This window comes from Macadamia integrifolia, chromosome 8 (genome assembly GCF_013358625.1).
Source record: "Macadamia integrifolia cultivar HAES 741 chromosome 8, SCU_Mint_v3, whole genome shotgun sequence".
Lineage (NCBI taxonomy): Eukaryota > Viridiplantae > Streptophyta > Magnoliopsida > Proteales > Proteaceae > Macadamia > Macadamia integrifolia.
This window is the reverse complement of record NC_056564.1, coordinates 25360888-25380866: the sequence shown is the minus strand read 5'-3', so window position 1 is coordinate 25380866 and position 19979 is coordinate 25360888. Positions and strand designations below refer to the sequence as shown.

The window sequence follows — 19979 nt, the reverse complement described above, 5'->3', positions numbered from 1 at the left end:
CAAGACGTTCCAAAGCGTAGGATTTGTGTTGCCGCCTCTTGTGCACAGTAGAGGGCGCTTCCACCAACTTAGCCTTCGTGACTCACTGGCACAGACGCGCACAGGGAGCCTCTGCATGGCACTCCACGTGCCCTCCTTCCTCGGGCCTCTTAGAACCCAAAGCAAACAGAAAGCGAAAACAGATCAAAGAAAGCACAATCGAAGTGAAGCAGGTGTTGCTCTTCTACTCTTCTTTCTTCCCAAAGTTTGTAAATAAACATGGTCCAGATAATGGTAGAAGACCTGGAATAAAGGAGGAAACAAACACACAGCAAGAGAGAGAGAGAGAGAGAGAGGAATCGTCACTGTCATCAGCATATGTGGATCGTGTCGTTTTGGGACGCCTGGTGTTGCCACACTGTTGTGTTGTGCTGTTGAAGCTGCACCGACCCTCTTCTTCTCGTCTATCCCTCCTCCCCTTTTCATTCCGTTTCAATCGGGTACTATTATACTTAACACTCTGTTCTTCTACTTTGCTATTTCATTTCTTGTTCTTGATTCCGTTTCTCTATGTGAGCATCGTTTATTTCGGTTCATATGAGTAGGGTTTATCGAGGGGTACTAATTAATGGGTGCTTTGATGCTATGTTATTCTCGCAGCTTGAACGCATACAATCCCAAACCCTAGCTTCGTTTCTCCATTGATTCGTATCGTCTTCGTTTTAGTCTCTGTCAACCTTTTTTGGAATGGCGATTGATCAAAACTCAATACCCAAAGATCTCCGGCCATTGAACGTAGCTCGTGAAGACCCTCGCATTGCCGCCACTGCCTCTTGGAGGAACGTGGAAGGATTTTTCCCACCGAATCCGGTTCGTGACGGGAGCAGTCCTGGGTCGAGTCAGGCTTACTATCCTGCGGCGACGGTTTCTGATTCTGGATTTGTAGGATTAGGGTTTGGGAATCCTGCCATGGCTTGGTTACATCGCCCACCATCTGCTGGGTTCACTGACATACCTCATTCTGGGAACCGGATTTGGGACAATGCGGTCGATCAGGCCAGTGATGAGGGTGGCGACGATTTGTATTTGGCCAAAAAAATAAAGCTTTTGTGCAGTTTTGGAGGGAAGATTCTCCCCAGGCCCAGTGACGGTACCTTGAGGTATGTTGGAGGGCAGACTCGGATTATTGGAGTGAGGAGTGATATCCGTTTCAATGACTTGGTACAGAAGATGATGGAAACCTCTGGGCAGCCTGTGGTCGTCAAGTATCAACTCCCTGACGAGGATCTTGATGCCCTTGTATCGGTTTCCTGTCAGGAGGATCTTCAGAACATGATGGAAGAGTATGAGAAGCTGGCGGAGAGCTCTTCGGATGGTTCAGCCAAGCTTCGGGTGTTCTTGTTCTCAGCTTCTGAGCTTGACCCATCTGGGCTTCTTCAGTTTGGTGATCTACCAGATACTGGGCATAAGTATGTCGATGCTGTCAATGGAATTCCGGAGATTGTGGGCGGTGGGATCACAAGGAAGGAGAGTACAGCAAGTGCAGCGTCTACCCAGAACTCAGACAGCCTTTTGAGTGGTGGTGATGGCGTCGATAGCTCAGGTCCCGGTCAAGGTGACGGTGGCGGGCCAGCCTCTCCCACCATGTCATCATCATCTCCTAGAGTTACTGGTACTGCTGTTGCTTCTCATGATGCTTCCACTAGATTTTTCTCTGTGGGTCCCAACCCTGTAAGGTATACAGATGCTCAAGCCATGCCAATAGGTGTTCCACAAGCGGTATCGGCTACTCCGCAGCAGATTTCTTCGTCTCGACCGGAGCTTGAGATAGAGAGGACATTGCCTGCAATGGTTCAACCCCAGCCACCATTGGGTTTTGAATTGCATCAGGCAACAACAATGGAGTTTCAGCCGACTGCAGCTTACATGCAGGGTTACGTAGATCCTCACCTTTCCTCCCAAATTGGGTACGGAAATCCTCAGCTGATGGGTATTCCACCAGGGTCCATGTACAGGCTTGCTGATAACACGCAACAGCTGCCTCATCAGTTTGTACCTGCAGTACACATGACAATGGCTGCCCCATCTCCTCATGTGGGCATTAAACCAATTGGAGTTCAGGCTGTTCAGCAATTCATGCAGCCTCAACAAGTCCGGCGGGATCCATATACCGAAGAGAATCAATATGGACAAAGGGTAGTTCAGCCTCCTAGTGACCAGAACTTTAAAGGTTATCAATCCCAGCCACCACGTCCCCAGATCCCTGTGGCAGCTCAGACAGGAGGATATGGTTGGCATCAGGTACACACACCAGAGCATGCAGTCTCCTATGAAGTTTGGATACCTCAGCAGCAGGGAATGTTTTCAGATAAAATTCAGAGACTGGGGAATGGTAATATGTGTCAAAAAGCTTTTCCTCATGCACATTCTGATCCTTTGGTGCAGGACCAGAGAGAGAGCAGTGCGAGTATCGTTTCTGACACAAATTTGGCTTTCCATAGTCTCAATGCAGAGGATGGTATGGAGCCCGACCTGCAAACAGAGTGGCGGTGACTGGAGCTTTGTTGGATACCTCAGTTGAACACCAAGGTAGTGGGACTGTCCCCGGGGTCATTGTCGGCCAAGTGGATCCTGAGGTTACTGCTCCACAGTTTGGGGTGCTTGGGTTTCCTCAGAATCTAGAAGGGCAGCATGAGAACGACAGGGTCCTCTTGCAAAAAGTAGACAGTCATGGTCATCAAAGGATGTTTCCCCCAGGTATGATGGGGTCGCCAGGGGATCCACAGTCTTACGGTACATTTATGGGCCATATCCCTCAGAGCCGGCAAGAAGAAGATGGTCTGCAGCAGCCCTCTGTGCCATTCCAATACCAGGTTAAACAGGATGCTTTCATGAACAGACCAATTAGTAATCATAACCCTCCTGTGAGAGTCGTACCTTTTCAAACTTCTGAACCCTTAGTTCATGAGTTTTCAACAGAGTACTCTGGTAAGCTTTCTGACTATGTTCAGAAAGATCTCTTGGACTCTTCCAGTGACCATCTTAGAACAATTAATGGAAGGATGGAAGCACTCCAAATAAATTCACCTGAGAATTCTGGTAGTAATGAGCAGTGTATACCGAAGAAGGATGAGACAGGGAAGGAAATGTTTCAGGCCAACTCCTTTATCAAGCCTGGGATTGTCCTGGACGGGAATCACCTAAAGCCAATTGAGACTATAGAGTCTTCCCCTACTGAGGTTGGTCATCTTCAATCTGTAGGGTGCAGTCAATTAGCACAACCACCTGTTTTGGGAAACTCAGGACAGTATCTGCATCAAAAGATGGGACATCAATGCGTTGTTCCTGATGAAATATGGCATGGTAAACCAGCATTTTCAGGAGTTGATTCATCCTACGCTTCTGATAGGGTATCACAACCAGTGGTTGAATGGAAGGATGCAATATTGCATTCGAGGATGGTTCCTAATGATGTGGGCTCATATACCGTTGCTGCAACTAGTAATATGCCATCTTCTGTACCTCTGCAGGCTGCGGTGATTGCAAATAACTGGAATCCTGCTCCATCAAACTCGCTTTTCAGCAATCAAGACCCTTGGAATTTGCATCATGACTCTCATATCCTACCTCCGAGGCCTAACAATGTTCCAATGAGCAAGGAACCTGTTGTTACAAGGGACTTATTAGGGGATAATTGTTTAGGTAATAATGGGGAATCTAGTGCGAAACTGCAATTGGAAGGAGTTCTTAACCAGTCATCAGGCAATCTTAACAGGGATTTAAGTTCAGAAAACCTTTGGCATGTGAAAGGTTAGATGTTTCTTGTAATTGGATTTATATAATCAGATATTATAAATATAGTAAGAATTTCTTGAGCTTTTGTTTCCTCTGTTTTCTTAATATTCATTTCTCTGTCTTCCATCTTATAGGTGCAGCAGAGGAACAGATCAAGCAAGATCTTCAGGCTGTTGCAGAAGGTGTGGCGGCTTCTGTTCTTCAGTCATCTTCGCCTTCTAATCCTGAATCATCCATTCATGAGAATAATGAGCTCCAAACTGAAGCCAATAGAGCCAGAGAAGTCCATGATTGTGATGCTGAAGCACATAGTAGAGCCAAAGTCGAGGTGCTTTAAGCTGCCTGGTGTTTATTTTATTTCTTTTCATCGTCTTGCAGTGAACTCACTACTCCAATGGAACTGCAATTCAGGACATGAAGACCAAACTATCAGATAAGACTAGTCCTGTTTTACCTATTTCAGATGGCATTGGTCGCTTGCAGGTCGGAGATTTGATTTGATAAAAAATTGTTCATTGGACATATTTGTTGCTTGTCTTGCCATGTAATCTAGATTTTTTTTTTCCTCTCTCTCTCTCTCTCTCTTTTGGGTTGGGGGGGCAGATTATCACGAATAGCGATCTTGAAGAGTTGCGGGAACTGGGTTCTGGAACTTATGGTACCGTGTATCATGGAAAATGGAGGGGTACTGATGTTGCAATAAAACGGATCAATGATAGGTGTTTTGCTGGAAAACCATCGGAGCAGGACCGCATGGTATGTCTCCGTCTTACATTCACTGTTGAGCATCTGTGATGTTATTGTCATTGGTCATGTTTTATGCTCATTTTGTTCCCATACTTTGGTTTCTATCTATTCAGAGAGATGACTTTTGGAATGAGGCAATCAAGCTAGCGGACTTGCACCATCCAAATGTGGTAGCTTTTTATGGTGTTGTGCTGGATGGTCCTGGGGGTTCTGTGGCTACAGTAACAGAATACATGGTCAATGGATCGCTTAGAAATGCTTTACAAAAAAAGGACAAGTGATGATTTTTCTCCTATCCTGTTTATTGATATTTTATGTTGAATCTTTTTTGTTCTGTAAATGTCTGATGTGACTTTGGCAAGCACTTTTAAGGGTGGAATTCTTATATTAAAGGAATTTTGATCTTGACTGTTATCAGGATACTCGATAAACGGAAGCGCATCATGATTGTGATGGATGTGGCATTTGGAATGGAATACTTGCATGGGAAGAATATAGTACATTTTGACTTGAAAAGTGACAACCTACTTGTCAATCTTCGAGATCCTCACCGGCCAATATGCAAGGTTAGTTGAGGGGTTGAGATTCTATTGTTTCTTGGTGCAACTACTTTTTATGGTTGACAGCTTGGATAACTTGTTCTACTGCATTTAGTTCATGTAGTACTACTTATTTAGGTGCATCATGGTTAGTGAGCATGCTTTGTTGACATTTTCAGATTTTGTTTCTTATGAAGAGATTGAGACAGTTCTCCATGAATTGAATGAGATGGAAATGAATAGATAGGAGGCTATCCAGGCTGATAAATATTAGAAATGTAGTATGGGATCTTATTAGGTCTAGTTTTATCTTTTGTAAACTGCTGACAGATCAGCTGAGCAGTTGAAACATGCTGTAGAAGAACAGGTTGTTGTGGTGCTAAATTGTGCTGAAATGAAGTCAATATTTTCTTAGAATGACGGTAATTCTAATTTTGGCTGTTTATGCTATAGAACTGAGACTCATAGCAGGATTTGTAGAATCATAATTGTCATGGTGTCTAGTCTACCCAAGGCGTGAGGCGACCTAAATGCAAGGGAACCCCAACAAGGCGCCCACCTAGGTGACCAAGGTGAACAAAGTGTTGCCTTGACAATGCTCTTATCGTATGGGAGATGTTGTAGGTTGTGGAAAAGATCAAATCTATTATTCTGTGATGACCTCGTTGAATTTGCAATTATGACTTCCATATTCTACATATTGCCGAGGAGGCTATTCTGTTTAATTTCTTTTCTTTTAGGGTCATCAGGACCTTACGAGATTTAGAGTCATAATGAAGAAGTAGAAAATCAGTAGGGACAAAAGAAATGTAACAAATGTCCTATGATGTTTTAACACTAGCACCCTTTAACGTAAAGGTAGTACACTAACAAACACTAGTAACCTAACATACAATAGGATTACAATAGGATCATGATCAGGACCTTACGAGATTTAGAGTCATATTGAAGAAGTAGAAAATCAGTAGGGACAAAAGAAATGTGACAAATGTCCTATGATGTTTTAAAACTAGCACCCTTTAATGTAAAGGTAGTACACTAACAAACACTAGTACCCTAACTTACAATAGGATTACAAAAGGATCACAAGTTCAGCCCAAAGAGTAAGCTAACCCTCCCAATTCGGTAACATAAATGACTAAATGACAGTCCTCAACAAAGGAATAACTAAGACTGTTATTATAGATATGATGCCAACTATAAGTTACAGTTACAGGCAAGGATTAAATTATTGGTATTAGTCGCTGTATCGGTCAGGTCATTTTAAGAGATGTATCATATAGTATCATATTGGAGATACACAAGATACACAAAATATACACACATAAATGGTCAATATACATATGGGAATACACTTTTTCTTAAAAAAAAAAAATATAAATAAGCAATATATAATTGGAAACTTAAATCCTCCTTTTATCTACCTTTTACATACCGTATTTTCCATATCTTTTGGAGGGCCGAAAGACAGGTGAATGAAGTGGCCCTTTGGTAAGGAACACGAGTGAAGGATTCAAGGGAGAGTTGAAACCGACTATGAGTGAGTAAGGAGGGAAATTATCCTCGCTCAGCGCGAAATAGTGTCTATATAGAATAGAAGTTCCACATTGTTGTGACTCCTAGACAGCAGTCCTATTAGAATTCCCCAACAGAGGTGTGGATGTCTTTGGGGTAAGGCATGAAAGGAGGATTTTTGAGAAGCGATTATTTATTTCATTTGATTGGGCTGGGCTACTCAGAATGTACCAAGCAACCTTGCTTGGTTTGCAGAGACGAAAGGGAACAGGTCAGGCCTAGCCTAGCGCTTAAGTCAGAGTTTTGGAGACTTCTCACTCAACCCAAACCCTTATTCTGAGACTTCAGAATGGCAAGCAACTGGAAGAGGGGTTGCTCCTTTGGGAAAGGAGTAGGGCCATGGTTAGCCAACTTATCCGGCAGCGGGTCAAGAAAGAGAAAACTTGAGCGAGGAATAGTCTTGGTTTCTTACATGTCATCTATTTTGCCATTGCCATGAGTCACATGAAGAGTGTCGGGCTGGTTCAAAGTCATTGCTGGGAGGTACTTCAAGAGTAGGAGTGACTACGATGATGATGTGCACTTGCCGAACATAAACACAATATTGACCCCAATCGAACCATCTATTGTAATGGGAGTCCCACTTATTGTAGAATCTCGTGTACTGGTTTGGAGTGACCAATGTTGGTCCCGGAGTGGCCTCATGTCCATAGCTTGAAGAAGCAACTGAAGATATATAGTGTCCATGGCCTGATGAAGCACAGCGTGTGATGCGGATTCGAGTTCCAAATCTAGAATCGGATCGCTTATGGGCCCACTTAGACACTCAATAAATCAATTGCAATAACCAGTGGCAGATTCGTAATTAACATAGGGCCTGAACTAGATGGCAGAACTGTAAATAAACTCAAGTTTCCAATGAAGGTGCAAATCTGTAAATAAGTAGAAACTTATAAAAGAGTGGCAGTTTTGTGATTAAATTGAAGTTGCAAAGGTGAATGGCAATTTTGTGAATAACCAGAATTTTCTAATGCTTAAATGGGTCGGTTAAGAAGTGTGGGCACAAGTGGGAATTTGATTTATTGTTTAGGGTCAAATTTGGAACTAAAGGTAATTAAAGGACAAAGAAGTTTAAAGGGACTTTTGAGGGGTATAATAGGAAAACAAAAGTAAGAGAGCTTTAAAATAAAACCCACGAATTGGGGTTGTCTTCAACCATTGGACAGCAACCTGAAGCGGAAGACAAACTCGATAGGTGTTGTTAGAACCATCTCACACCATTATGGATTGACCTAGGGCCTGGAATGGAGAATTGCTACACAAGGATCTCTTGATGGCAGCCAACCTCAATCCCCAAAGGCCAAGGAACAAGGGAGGGACAGCTCTGCAACCTATCCCTGGCGGTAGGGTAAAGATCGGTTCTGAAACTCATGTGGAACTCACAAATCAGAAGTGCTTTCGATCTCAGATTCAAATATCTGAATCGCCTTAGGGTTTGTTACTGCTCCTATAAGTCTCAAACCAACAGATTTGGGTATGAAGGATATTGAACCTAACTTGATGGGCTGCTACAGTTGACTAACAGGGAAACGGGGAGGAAAACCAGAGAAGTAGAATTAAAAAGAAGAAGAGAGAAAGATAAGAGAGAGAGAGAGGAAAAAGAGGGGTTCGGCCATAGCTTCAACCAAAGGAAACTACTCATTCAATTTCAATTCAGTGCTTCAGTTCTGTCCAAATCGTGGAGTACAAAGACTTCTTATAGACTCAAAACAACCTACTTTCCTATTCTGAAATTAAGATAAACTTGCACCTCAATCTAAATATAGAAATAAAATCTCACTCAAATAAGAAACAATTCTAACTCAACTCCTTTTGTTTCTAATTCTAAAAGGAAACAAATAAAGGAACCAAATCAACCCCAATTAAATCAATCGGCCAACTGCATCAGCGTGATCCAAACTCATGCTCAGTGACTCCATGCTCCTCATAAGCATATCACTGTTACTTGGATTGAGAGAATGCTTACCTTTCCGACTGTAAGAATTTTGGTTGTGGGACAAGCACCATGATCCGTATCTTCGGTTGCATGTGCATGCCCTGCCTCATAGGTGAACAATAACCTTTCATAAGATTGTGAAACCCCACCACCACCACCACCATCTTTGCCTTCGTCATCATCACTATCCTGTTGGGTTCCACCATATGGAGCACCTGACCTTCTCCTCCTAATTAGATGATCATCAAGAGCTATTGTCGTCCTTATCTGGTCTTGTGCCTTTCTGTGATGGTGCTTGTATTTCATCATCAACCATCAGTTGTATACATTCTCTAATATGGCCTTTTCCACATAATGCTTAGTACTAGAACACATAATTCAAGTAAAACAACTTAAATATGCATTGGGAATGAACAGACATCAAATTATAAACCATATCATAAATCATGGATCATAATTCTTCTACTTCCTGGGTACTTGTTTCAACCTTGTACAACAGTGATTTGGCCAAGAAAGCACAAAAATTGGGATTTTCAACCTTCAGCACCGAAACTAGACAAAATGAGCGACCCATTTTGCTTGAATTATGGAATTTATACTAAAGGTTTGATTAGTTTCGGCTGAAATATCAGTAAAATGAAACAAAAACATTGCAATACTTCAGTATCACTGGCTGTTTCATTTTGCAGCTTGAGGAGCCTGATTATTTAGGTTGGTTTTGCAAAATTTCGTCGAAACCTTACCATTCCCGTAAATGTGAAAGTGCACTGATTATTTTTGCCACCAAGCATTACATCATTGTCGTTGATCCACGGCCTACGAAGAAGTAAGTTTTTCAACTGCATCGGTATAACATCACATCAGACTTCTTCATCGTAGGAACCCAATTTAGTGGGACTGAACAGCTTTGGTTGACTTCTAAGGTGTTTCCATTGAAGCGAGAAACCGCATTAAGGGTGTGGATGTTTCTCTTTTTGAAGATTTTCTCTTTGGGTGAAGATATGTGAAATGACGTTCACACAACTGCCGTTGTCCACTATCAATTGCACTATCTTGGGTCCTCTGGCCATTACAACAACAACTCAGCCTTATCCCAACTAAATGGGATTGACTGACCATTCTACTGTAGAAAATACAATGATGTCTCTAGTCTTCTCCCCTTTGATGGAACAACCAAAATGCGATTAACCACATTAATTTCATAGGTTTACATTCCATTGTCATACTCGTCTGGTGGTCTTTAGTATCATCCTCGAGGGAAAGTCCGTCATTAATTTCAACATCTTCCATAGACTCAAGGCAACAACTGTAACATTTGTACTCCATGTCTTCTGTGGACAGAATTCAGCGAAGTGTCCATATCTGTTATAGTGATAGCACAGTCTTGTTGTTTGCATTCATGGGACCTTTCCCTTTATCAGCAAATGAGGGAGTGTTGCTCGGTCTTCCTATGGATGGAGATGGTTGAGTAGTAGCTGGTGGCCTTCTATACTCCCCAGTTGAGGTCTGATGGGAATCTTCAGTATGTCTGTTGCTTCTAATGCCCTTTGATAGCAGTTTTGAAGATCATAAACAGTAGTTGTTTCCAATGTTCTTCTGACCTCTGGTTGTTAGCCTAAGTTTGTGCTGAGATATCAGCTGCATGTCATCTTCTTCCACTTATGACCGTGACAATAGACCATCAAACTATTTTTTGGGTGTGAATAAATGTATTAAAGAAAAGGGGGAGGGAGATTACAACCCCGAAAGGGGAAACAAACCCTAAAAGGTTAACAAAAGCCCACATGGGCAAAAGACAGGAACTAAGAAGCCCATTCAACATCCAAGGCCCAAAGGGCTTCAAGACACACATGTACAATACGTCACAAAAGCCCACATTAGCTTAAAAACAAAGCAAGGAAGCCCATCCAAGGGTAACCATGTCAAATTCAATTAGGGTTTGTGGAAACTCACAAACATCTTTTCTCTTCATCTAACTAGCCGCCAAGGGAGCTCACGGGCCAGGGGGGCTGCCTCTTGGAGGGCGTTGGCCTTGCAGAGGGCCACGACCGAGCTTGTAGTTGGCATAGCAGAGGTGACAGCCACTACTGAGCACTAGCCTTGCAGAGGGCATCGGCGAGTGGCTGCCGGCCAAGCAAAGTTGGCAGCCAAAAAGTTGCTTGCCTTGCAGCTGGCAGCTAATCGGTAGAAGTTGAGTGAACCAGGAAGATTGGGAGGCTGGCCAAGCATGGCTGGCGACAAACGGTTGCAAACCATGTGGGCTGGCAGGAGACCAAGTGGCGGTGGGACAAGCCGGACAGGGCATGATGGCGACTGGTGTGAGAGCAGGTCAATGGGATTGGAGGCGAAAAGGATGCTGGCCGAGCGGGAATCCAAACAAGCTTTGAGATCTAGCAGGGATGGAGACCTATGGGGCTGGCAGCCAAGAAGGAAGCTGCGGACCGAGTGGGAATCCAAACGAGCATAAGATCCAGCAAGGATGGTGGCCTACAGGGCTAGTGGCCAAGACGCGACCCCAACCGGTATGAAGCTCCAACAGGGAATGAAGAAACATAAAGGAAGGAGAGGAGGAAGTACTGAGAGGGAGAGAGGGATAGAGAGAGGGAGTGAGAGGATGAGGGAGAGAGATGGAAGAAAGAGGGGTGGGGGGAGCAGCCTGGCCATGAGGCCAGCCATGCTGCTCCAAGGTGGCGACTAAATGTAGTTTCCTTCGCTTAGGGTTTCCTTGAGGGAAAGGGGCTCCAGAGAGCAACCTGAGACCATCAAACTTATCTTTGTATTCAAACACAAAGTGTACCCTGCAGTAGTGTATTCAGCAGATCATGCAGGCGAATTACAAAGGACTGTGGGAGGTACTTCCCTTTAAATCATCAACTTCCATATCATGCACAGTAGTAATCGGTGTGCGTCTGTCTTGGTTCCTCCGTTGATGCAATCTCCACCACTCTTTGGTTGGTCCAACAAGTTCAGCATTGACTGAATTGATTTTTCTAGCGTCTGCCACATCATACCAGTCATAGTAGTCATCAATTGTATTTGTCCACTCAAGGAACACATCTGGATCAAGCTTCCTGTTTTATTCCTTCAACTCTAGCTTCACCTTTTATGAATCTTCAAACCGCTTAGGAGGAAAATCCGTGATCCTGTCGAAATATGTTCTCACGTGATCTTCAAACGTAACCGGTGATGTCTGGTGTGACAATTCTCTGTGGAAACCTTGGTATCGGTTGGTGTTCTGTGATGCAGCTGGTGTAGGGTAGTGCTCACATCTATGTTCCTTTGGAATGGGCTGTATCAACACGTTGTGACACCGTATCCAGACATCGTTCCATAGGTACTATTTGATCAGACACATTCTTATTTATATTAGCTAATTGATGCATGGAATTCTGATCTCCTCTTGAATCTGTAGGGTCAATTGGAGTAGCCATAGCTTTGATACCAAATTGATAGGGTAGGTAGGATGAACCGGAGGTTCAGATTACACACCCCTTTTTAACAAGATCCCAGTAAAAACCTAAAATAGAAATAGATCAACAACAAAGTCAAAAGTCAACCTTTATGGATGGAGTTCAGATTCTGGTTAAAGGTCGGATGACGTTAGATTAACAAGTCCTCAAAAGACTGACGATTCAACGGCCGGATTTAACCCAATTGACAAAAGGATCACAAAATAGTAAAATCTGGAACTTAAAACCAGAATATGGGAGAAATCTAATTACAACCAATCAGTAACTCAGATCTGTCTAAAAGTCAGGTCGAATTTAGTATTTGGAGGGTAGATGAAGTCCCCAAAAAATATTGACAATGAAATGGTCGAGTTGAGATTAATTAACGAAGAACCAATACTGAGAAAACAAAAGGGGCAAAATTTCGAGATTTAAAATATCTACTGATCAGAAGACCTGATCTTTACCAGGTCTTGGTCGAAGGACTCTAGTGACCTTGAATGAACTGAAAGATGTGGGTGATCTGGCTGGTCAGATCTTCCTTGACAGTTAATATTGAGGTTGACAAAAACAAGCCCAAAACAGGGCTGCTGCCAGTGATGTAATTCATCAATCAAGTAGCCTTTGCACCTAATAATCTGTTAGGTCTTCAAACCAGAATAAGGGTGATTTGATCTTAGCAGTACAGGAACTATGGAAGAAATAAAGATATGGAAGATAGGGGAAGAAAACCTGAGCTTGTCATTCGAAATAAACAGATTAGAATCCCACCGATCTCTTGGACCTCTCGCCCCTAATTGAATCCCACAACAGTTTTCCACCGAAGGACAACAAATTTTATTCAAATAGTTGAATGGCAATAGCCTACAAACTTGATATAAAAAGAAAATTCCTAGCCAATAAGTAGTAGGAAACATAACACAAGTAGGAAACCTATTAGGCTAAGGTATAAGTCTTCAAGTTAAACAAAACAACTTGAAAAAATAAAAGAAAAGTAAACTAAACATAACCTATGATTTGGGCAACCAAACAGGTCCAGTAATGGGTTTCAAGGTCCATGTCGGGCTAGACTTAAAGAAGCCCAGATACCTATAAGCTGCTGGCCACCAAGGCCTGTTTGGTTTCTTCTTTCTTTGGGACTAAGTTAAAATCTCACCTGCATCAGAGATAGATGTTGCCCTTCTCAGGAAATTGTTGTGGAGACTCACTTGCAAACATCTCAGTATATGGTGTCAATAGTGTAACTAAAGCCATTCGGTGGAAGGTTTTAGTGATAGATTGGGGTTCAGATTGGGATAGGGTTGAACCACCTGATGTAGTACAAATTTCAGTGAGGATTTCTTATGGGCTGCCCCTAGTTGCATCCCAGGTGATAGATAGGATGTGAGCCTAATAAAGAACTTAAATGTCAAAAAGTTTCATATTTGAGAGTTCTAAAGCAATTACCTTTAATGAGGGCTCGCTACTCTTATTTTTGGGATGTGGGTGAGAGGAGGAAGGGGGGGTGGTTGATGCGATAACACTCCCTTGGACCCATGACACTAACCCATTTGGTGGTGTTGACCGTACGAATCAGGTCCAAATGTAGTTTTGATCCAGTAGCATATTTAGGGGTTTATTATTAATTTAGGTTTATCTTGTAATCTTTATTTTTATGGAAAGTATTACACTTTGGAGATTGGTTTCCTTGTTTTAGCATGAGTTTTCTAATTGAGTCCTATCTCTGTTGTATGGAAAGTATAACTCTAGGGTTCAGGTTGCCCTAGGGTAAGGATTTAACTCCCAAGTTCTTAAAGGGAAAGAGGAAGAATTATTTGATCCAAATAGGTTGGTGGCTGTTAGGTCGCCCAGAAACAGAGCAGGCTAGTGACTCATGAAAGCAGTGAGGTATATCCCAGTGTGGTGATGCGATTCAACAAACCTAAATTTGGACCTGGTTCGTCTCAGTCTAGGCTATCAAACGGGTTTGTGTCGGTCCAAGGAAGTATTACTGTATCAAGGGGCAAGAAGCTTCAGGGGTAGATAGATAATCTAAAGGAAGAATTTTGCGTTTGAGTCCTTCCTCAATTGATGAGGAGATACATTTCCCCCAAAAAATAATCAGGAAGAGGAAGACTGTTGAAATTTATAAGGAAGCGGCCCTTAATAGTGGATTGGCTGTTGTAGGGAGACTAGGGAATTAGGAATAACGAGAGCAAAATTTCTGTCAAGAAGAAGCAAAAGAACGAGGAGGGAAGGAATAATCATGTAGCAGGCCCTAGCTGTTGTTGATAGAGTGAGAGCCTAATTGTTGTTTTACTCAAAAGGAAGAAATGCAAAGGTGGATGACAGTCTTCTTTAGAATCTTACGATAATCTTTTGAATTTTACTATAACTTTGTCTGTAATGAAGCATTGGAAACTAGTCACAGAGCTTGGCCTCTCGAAAGTGTTTGGATTTGCTTAGGTTTTGGAATTAAAGAATTTAATTTCCTTAACAGTTCAAATCTAGAGTTTTAATGCTAGCTATAGATGCCAACACATGTATTTTGAAATTGAGTTGGCTGTAGTATTATGACTCCCACTCTGCAGTAAAGCAAATGTTTCCTCAATGGTCTGATTTCCATCATCTGTTAGAGCTTGAATTGTCTATGATGCCCTGTTCTGTTTGGTGGGTTAATGGAATGAGAGGAAAAGTAGGGTATTGAAGATGAGGGGTATGTGTTGACTATGTTAGAACTCTGGAAATCCATCGGTGGGCTGGGCATGCTGAACTAAGGAGTTTCTAACAATTTCCAGTGGCCTTGGAAGCAACTGGTTGATCATCTTGGACTTATTGAAGGTATGTACCACAGAAATGTATATTTTTCCCTTTTTGTAAGACTTGTATTTTTTTTTTTTTATTTTTTTTTAAGTATTGATGACTTGTATTTGGTGTTTCCAAAATTAATTAAATATTTTGGTTGCTAAAATGAGACAGAATAAATGGAGAGCTCTCTTATTTATGATAGTGGACTATATGTGATGCAGTTGGGCGTTGGATTTAAAATATCCTTTGATTTGTTTCCTTTCTTCCTTCCTTTTTAGAGCTAGAAATTAGTTTGGTAGTATTCTTATTTGAGTGAGATCTTATTTCTATTTTTAGGTTTAGATAGTTTAATTCCATTTCAGATTAGGAAGTTAGGTTTTTGAGTCTTTATATACGGTTGTGTAGTCCACTGTTGACAGATTTGAAGTTTTGAGAATTGAAATTTTGAATGAAGCTTTGGCTTGAGACCATGAGTGCCATGATTAGTTTTCTCCTTCCCTTCCCTGACCTTTTTTTCTTCTTTCCCCTTTCCTTTCTTTCTTCCTTGTTTCCCTGTTCTCTTTCTCTGTTTCTGTTCCAGGCAGACTTGCAGCCAATGAAGGTGGTTCGATCTCCTTCGATTCTGCAGCTTTTAGTCTGAAACTTGGGGCAGAAACACTCCTCCTTGGGGCGATTTAAACCTTATGTTCCATCCCAAACTCCTGCGAGTCAGTGGACAGAAAATCTGAAACCAGAACTCAGATTTGAGTCCTCCACCAGGTTCAGGTGGCAGGATTCTCCCCTAGGCTGTTGCATCTCCTTCTGATCTGATATTGTATGGAATGAAGGGCTATCTGACTTTCGATCTCTCTTGCAAAATTTTGGTTTGACTGCAATCTTGCTGAGTGAGTTTTATCATTCGAAACCTGCAGGGCTTCTGTTGGGTTTTCTATCATGTTCTGTTCTCCAACATTACATAAAGGTAGAAGACACTTCTTTTCTACCAAAAAAAAAAAAAAAAGAAGACACTTCTTTCATATTTGCACTTCATCCTTTCCTCTGATATTCCCATAAAGCCCCTAGTTCTGGAATTCTATTTCATTTTAACCCCTTCACCAAATTAATTTCCAGAACTGAACTTTTCTTTGGGATTAATTCCAAATCTGTCCCCATTCAGCTATTTCACTCTAAAAGGGTTCTAAATTGTACCAGAAATGACAATATTGCTACTGGTTTGCTTAGATTGAAATATTTGTTCTTTTGTTGCTCCATAAGTGATCCGATTCCGATTTCGAAACCCGGATCCGCATCAATATGCCCCAAAGCAGTTGCCCCTCTTGATCAATCAGTCCGGGGCTAGAAAAGAAAGGAAGAGAAGGGAGATGAAGTAGAAGGAAAAATAGCTAAAGTCTGCCTGCTGAGAGTGGAGTCACAGTCCTGTCTTTTCTAAAAGTTGGTTCTTGCTCTTGGTAAGGAGGCATAAGCTCTGTGGGATGAGTATGAAACTGTAAGAGATAGGGAGATCATATTCCGTGTCAGCATATGGCTGTTTCGGTTGAGAACCATCCCTAACCTAGTCCTTGCTTTATGTTCAAGCTAATGTAACATCATTGCTTTGTGGTGTTGTCCATGCATTAAGTTTTGGTTGTCAAATATAAACTTCCCTTCAGTATTGCTGGTCTGAAATTGAATAGAAATAATGGATTCATTTTTCCATTTACAAGTTCACCATCAAAGAAACTCTTCTTAGTCATTTTAAATGTCTTAACTGATTTGGAACAAGCAGGGTGACATATAAAATCCAGTTGTACAGGTATTTCCCTTCTCGGTGTTCTGCTAGTAGGAAAATCTTGAATTGGACTGGATGCTCATAACTAATGTGTGTGCAATAAAAGAAGTTGGAGTTCTGAGTTACTTATAGTCAATCCTATTAATTCTTTGAGATTGCTTGGAGTTCTGTTTTCACATTCCATGCAAAATTGGTTAGAGAACTAGTTGATATTTGGTAGGAAAGTGAGGAGATATGATCACATTGGAAGTATGCGGATCAAGATAGAGATGAGTATGAGTTAGGTAGATTCAAGGGAAACATGGCCTTTCTTTGGTAGTGCTTGTGCAGATGTCCACGAGGATTCAATAATCTGTTTCTTTGTGGTTCAGATCTACTGCAGTGGATTTTGATTAGTGGGTTTCCAATCAGGTTGTATAGTGGGGAACTGTTTTGGCCTCCAACACTGTTGATGGCATTCTCTTGTACGTACTTCTCTCTTCTTCTTCCTTTTTTTTTTTTTTTCAAGAACTAGTTTGTGGGTTAGATTTTGAAATGGACCTGTTCTGGCCTCCACACTGTTGGTAGCATTCTCTCGTCTGTCCTTTAAAATGCAGTTTTTTTTTTTTTGAAGAATTAGTTTGTGGGATCAGATTTTGAAATAGTCATTGGTGGAGAAAAATGTTCAGATTCATATTCTCCTCTGAAAGATTGATTCATTTTAGAGTATATTTATTGTTGACACGACTTCTTGACAAAGTTATTTCTAGAGATTTTAGAAATGTGGAAGAATTAGTTAGTCTGGAAAGTAATTTAATAATCCCATATTTTCCTCACCTGTTTGATCTCTTAATTGGAGGGGTCATAGTTTTTAAGGCGGTAAGGCGACGGAGGAGTTTGAGGGTCTCTCGGAGCGCCTTAGTGATAAGGCGGGCATAAAGCGTCGCCTTATTGACTGAAGCGTTCCTGTATAATTTTTTTTTTTTATAAAACTAATTTATTTGGCTCAAATCTTAGTTGAATCTTATTACTCATATGTTAAATAAATATTAAAGGTTCATATTTATACCAATGTAAGATATTTATCTAGAAAACAAATCAATTAAGTGAATAAACTAAGTTCATCTTCATCATTCATCAATCCTCAATCATCAATCATCAATCATCATAACATATTAACATATAATATAAATACATAATTATGAAACAAAATTATAAATATAAAGAAAAGAAGACATAAAAAATACAAGTGTTTATTATACTTACCTCTATGATGCCAAAATGAGTGCCTAAGCCCTAAGGTCATCCACTACATTTTTGCTCTTGTCAAAGAAGAATGAAGCTCACCGCTGCCGAAGCAAAATGGTCACCTGGATCAGTGGTTCTTCCTTGTTCTTTGATTCCTTCTCAAAGCCCTTTTTTAAAACCCTTGACAAAATCCAAACCCTGTTTGTGAATCGTGTTTTTGTTTTGTTTGTTTTGGTTATTTTTGGTGGAGTAAAGCTGATCCTATACGTCTCAAGTGTTAACAATACCATACACCTACCAATAAAAAATCTATATTTTGAATCTTCATCAAGTAATTTTCAAATGTGTTTAAAAAAAAACAAAAAAAAAAAAAAAAAACCCATAAGGCGCTACTTCACGTAAGGCAGATCACTGCCTTACCATCTTTAGGCGCTACTTCACGTAAGGCAGATCACTGCCTTACCATCTTTAGACCGCATCAGCGCCTTAAAAACTATGGGAGGGGTAGCTTTTGGTCTAAGTCCATTCTTCCGTCCGTTACTTTGCATTGTTGCTTGCTTTCCTCATGGGAAGTGCGTTGGACCTTATCAACTACTGTAGTAATTCCTGCAATGTAGAAGGATAATAACCATGGGGAGAGCTCCACACATTGTTCATTACTTGTTTAGAATAAGACAGAACTGGTTCTCTGCACCACACGTGCATTATGCACCATTTTAGAAATTTGGTTTTCCTTAAAATTTTAAATATTATCGTATCCTTACGTAATTTGATGCAGGTTGGTGATTTGGGCCTGTCAAAAGTGAAATGTCAGACTCTAATTTCTGGTGGTGTGCGTGGAACACTACCATGGATGGCTCCAGAGCTTCTGAATGGCAGCAGTAGTCTGGTCTCCGAGAAGGTTTTTTGCGCTTCTTTTTTGAGTTGGCTATTAATGCACCTTGTTCTCTGACCTGAACATTTTGGGTATCTTCCGGCTCTTGATATTTGCTGGTGTGATTTCAGGTTGATGTATTTTCCTTTGGCATTGTCATGTGGGAACTTCTTACTGGAGAAGAACCGTATGCAGACCTGCACTATGGTGCTATCATTGGTAATTTTTTTTTCAGTAGAATCACCAAGACTATGTTTTACCTCTTCAGTGAGATGGTCGGTTGCAATGAAAAGAAGGGAAGGGAAGGGAAGGGAAAGGAAATTGATTTAAAATGGAAGATGGAAGGTTTTGTAATCATGATAATTATATTTTCTGATGTTAATTTTATTTTCCTTTCAAATCAAAGAGATTTGGTTGCGAAGTAAAGTAAAATTTAAGAATTAGACATGGAATGTTTTGGAGTTTAGTTACAATCATGTGTGATAAAGTACACATTTTTAGTTTTTAGTATTGGTTTGATCTTGCTTTCCTTCCCTTGATTTCCTTGCAACCAGACAGAGCCAAAGGTTTAGACTTCTAATTTTTGTTTCTTTAAATGGAAAAAACAGGTGGAATTGTTAGTAACACATTACGGCCACCGGTACCCGAGTCTTGTGATCCCGAGTGGAGATCACTGATGGAGAGATGCTGGTCACCTGAGCCATCTGAGAGGCCAAGCTTCACAAAGATTGCGAATGAACTACGTGCTATGTTAGCAAAGCTTCCTCCAAAGGGACAATCCTATCAACAGCAGCAAGCTCAAAAATGATTTTGGGCTTCACATATCCTCTATCTTGCATATTTCCTTTGCCACAGGACTGAGTCTGACCTTCTTCTTGGCTCAAATCTAACAGCAAAGATGGAATTTGCATTTTGAATATATCCTTCAGGAATTTGTTCTGAATTCTGAGTATGTTGGGTATCCTGAGAAACATGTTAGATTGTCCAAAAAAATATTGTATTTGTTCTTTTCTTTTTGTTATTTTCTGTCTTCTTCCACAGATGTGTCTGAAAGAAGCTAGAGTTCAAGGCCCAGGCTCACTGATGTCTTGGTGGTGTAAAATAAATGGGGTTTTTGGCCAATTTTGGTTTGTGGCTGTAAAAGGAATATTTTAGAACTGTTATAGTAAAGATACCTTCATTTTTAGTGGTTCTACTCTTGATCTACATATTTTGTGGACAAATTATTTCACAATTGCTAATTAGGTGTGCTTACAGGCCCTATTGTACATGGCCTCAAAGTGCAACCCCCCACCCCCCCCCA

At 41.2% G+C, this 19979-nt stretch overlaps 1 protein-coding gene across 1 annotated transcript; it reads left to right on the top strand.

The window, feature by feature from the left end:
* On the top strand, nucleotides 1-19871 carry LOC122086678. The gene is given in 11 exon segments (XM_042655659.1): nucleotides 1-479; nucleotides 640-2503; nucleotides 2506-3789; nucleotides 3909-4102; nucleotides 4186-4257; nucleotides 4378-4530; nucleotides 4635-4798; nucleotides 4940-5087; nucleotides 18581-18703; nucleotides 18808-18895; nucleotides 19285-19871. Coding segments are annotated over 10 exon segments (4203 nt in total). The 5' UTR covers nucleotides 1-479; nucleotides 640-726; the 3' UTR covers nucleotides 19485-19871.
* Nucleotides 19872-19979: the final 108 nt, after the last annotated feature.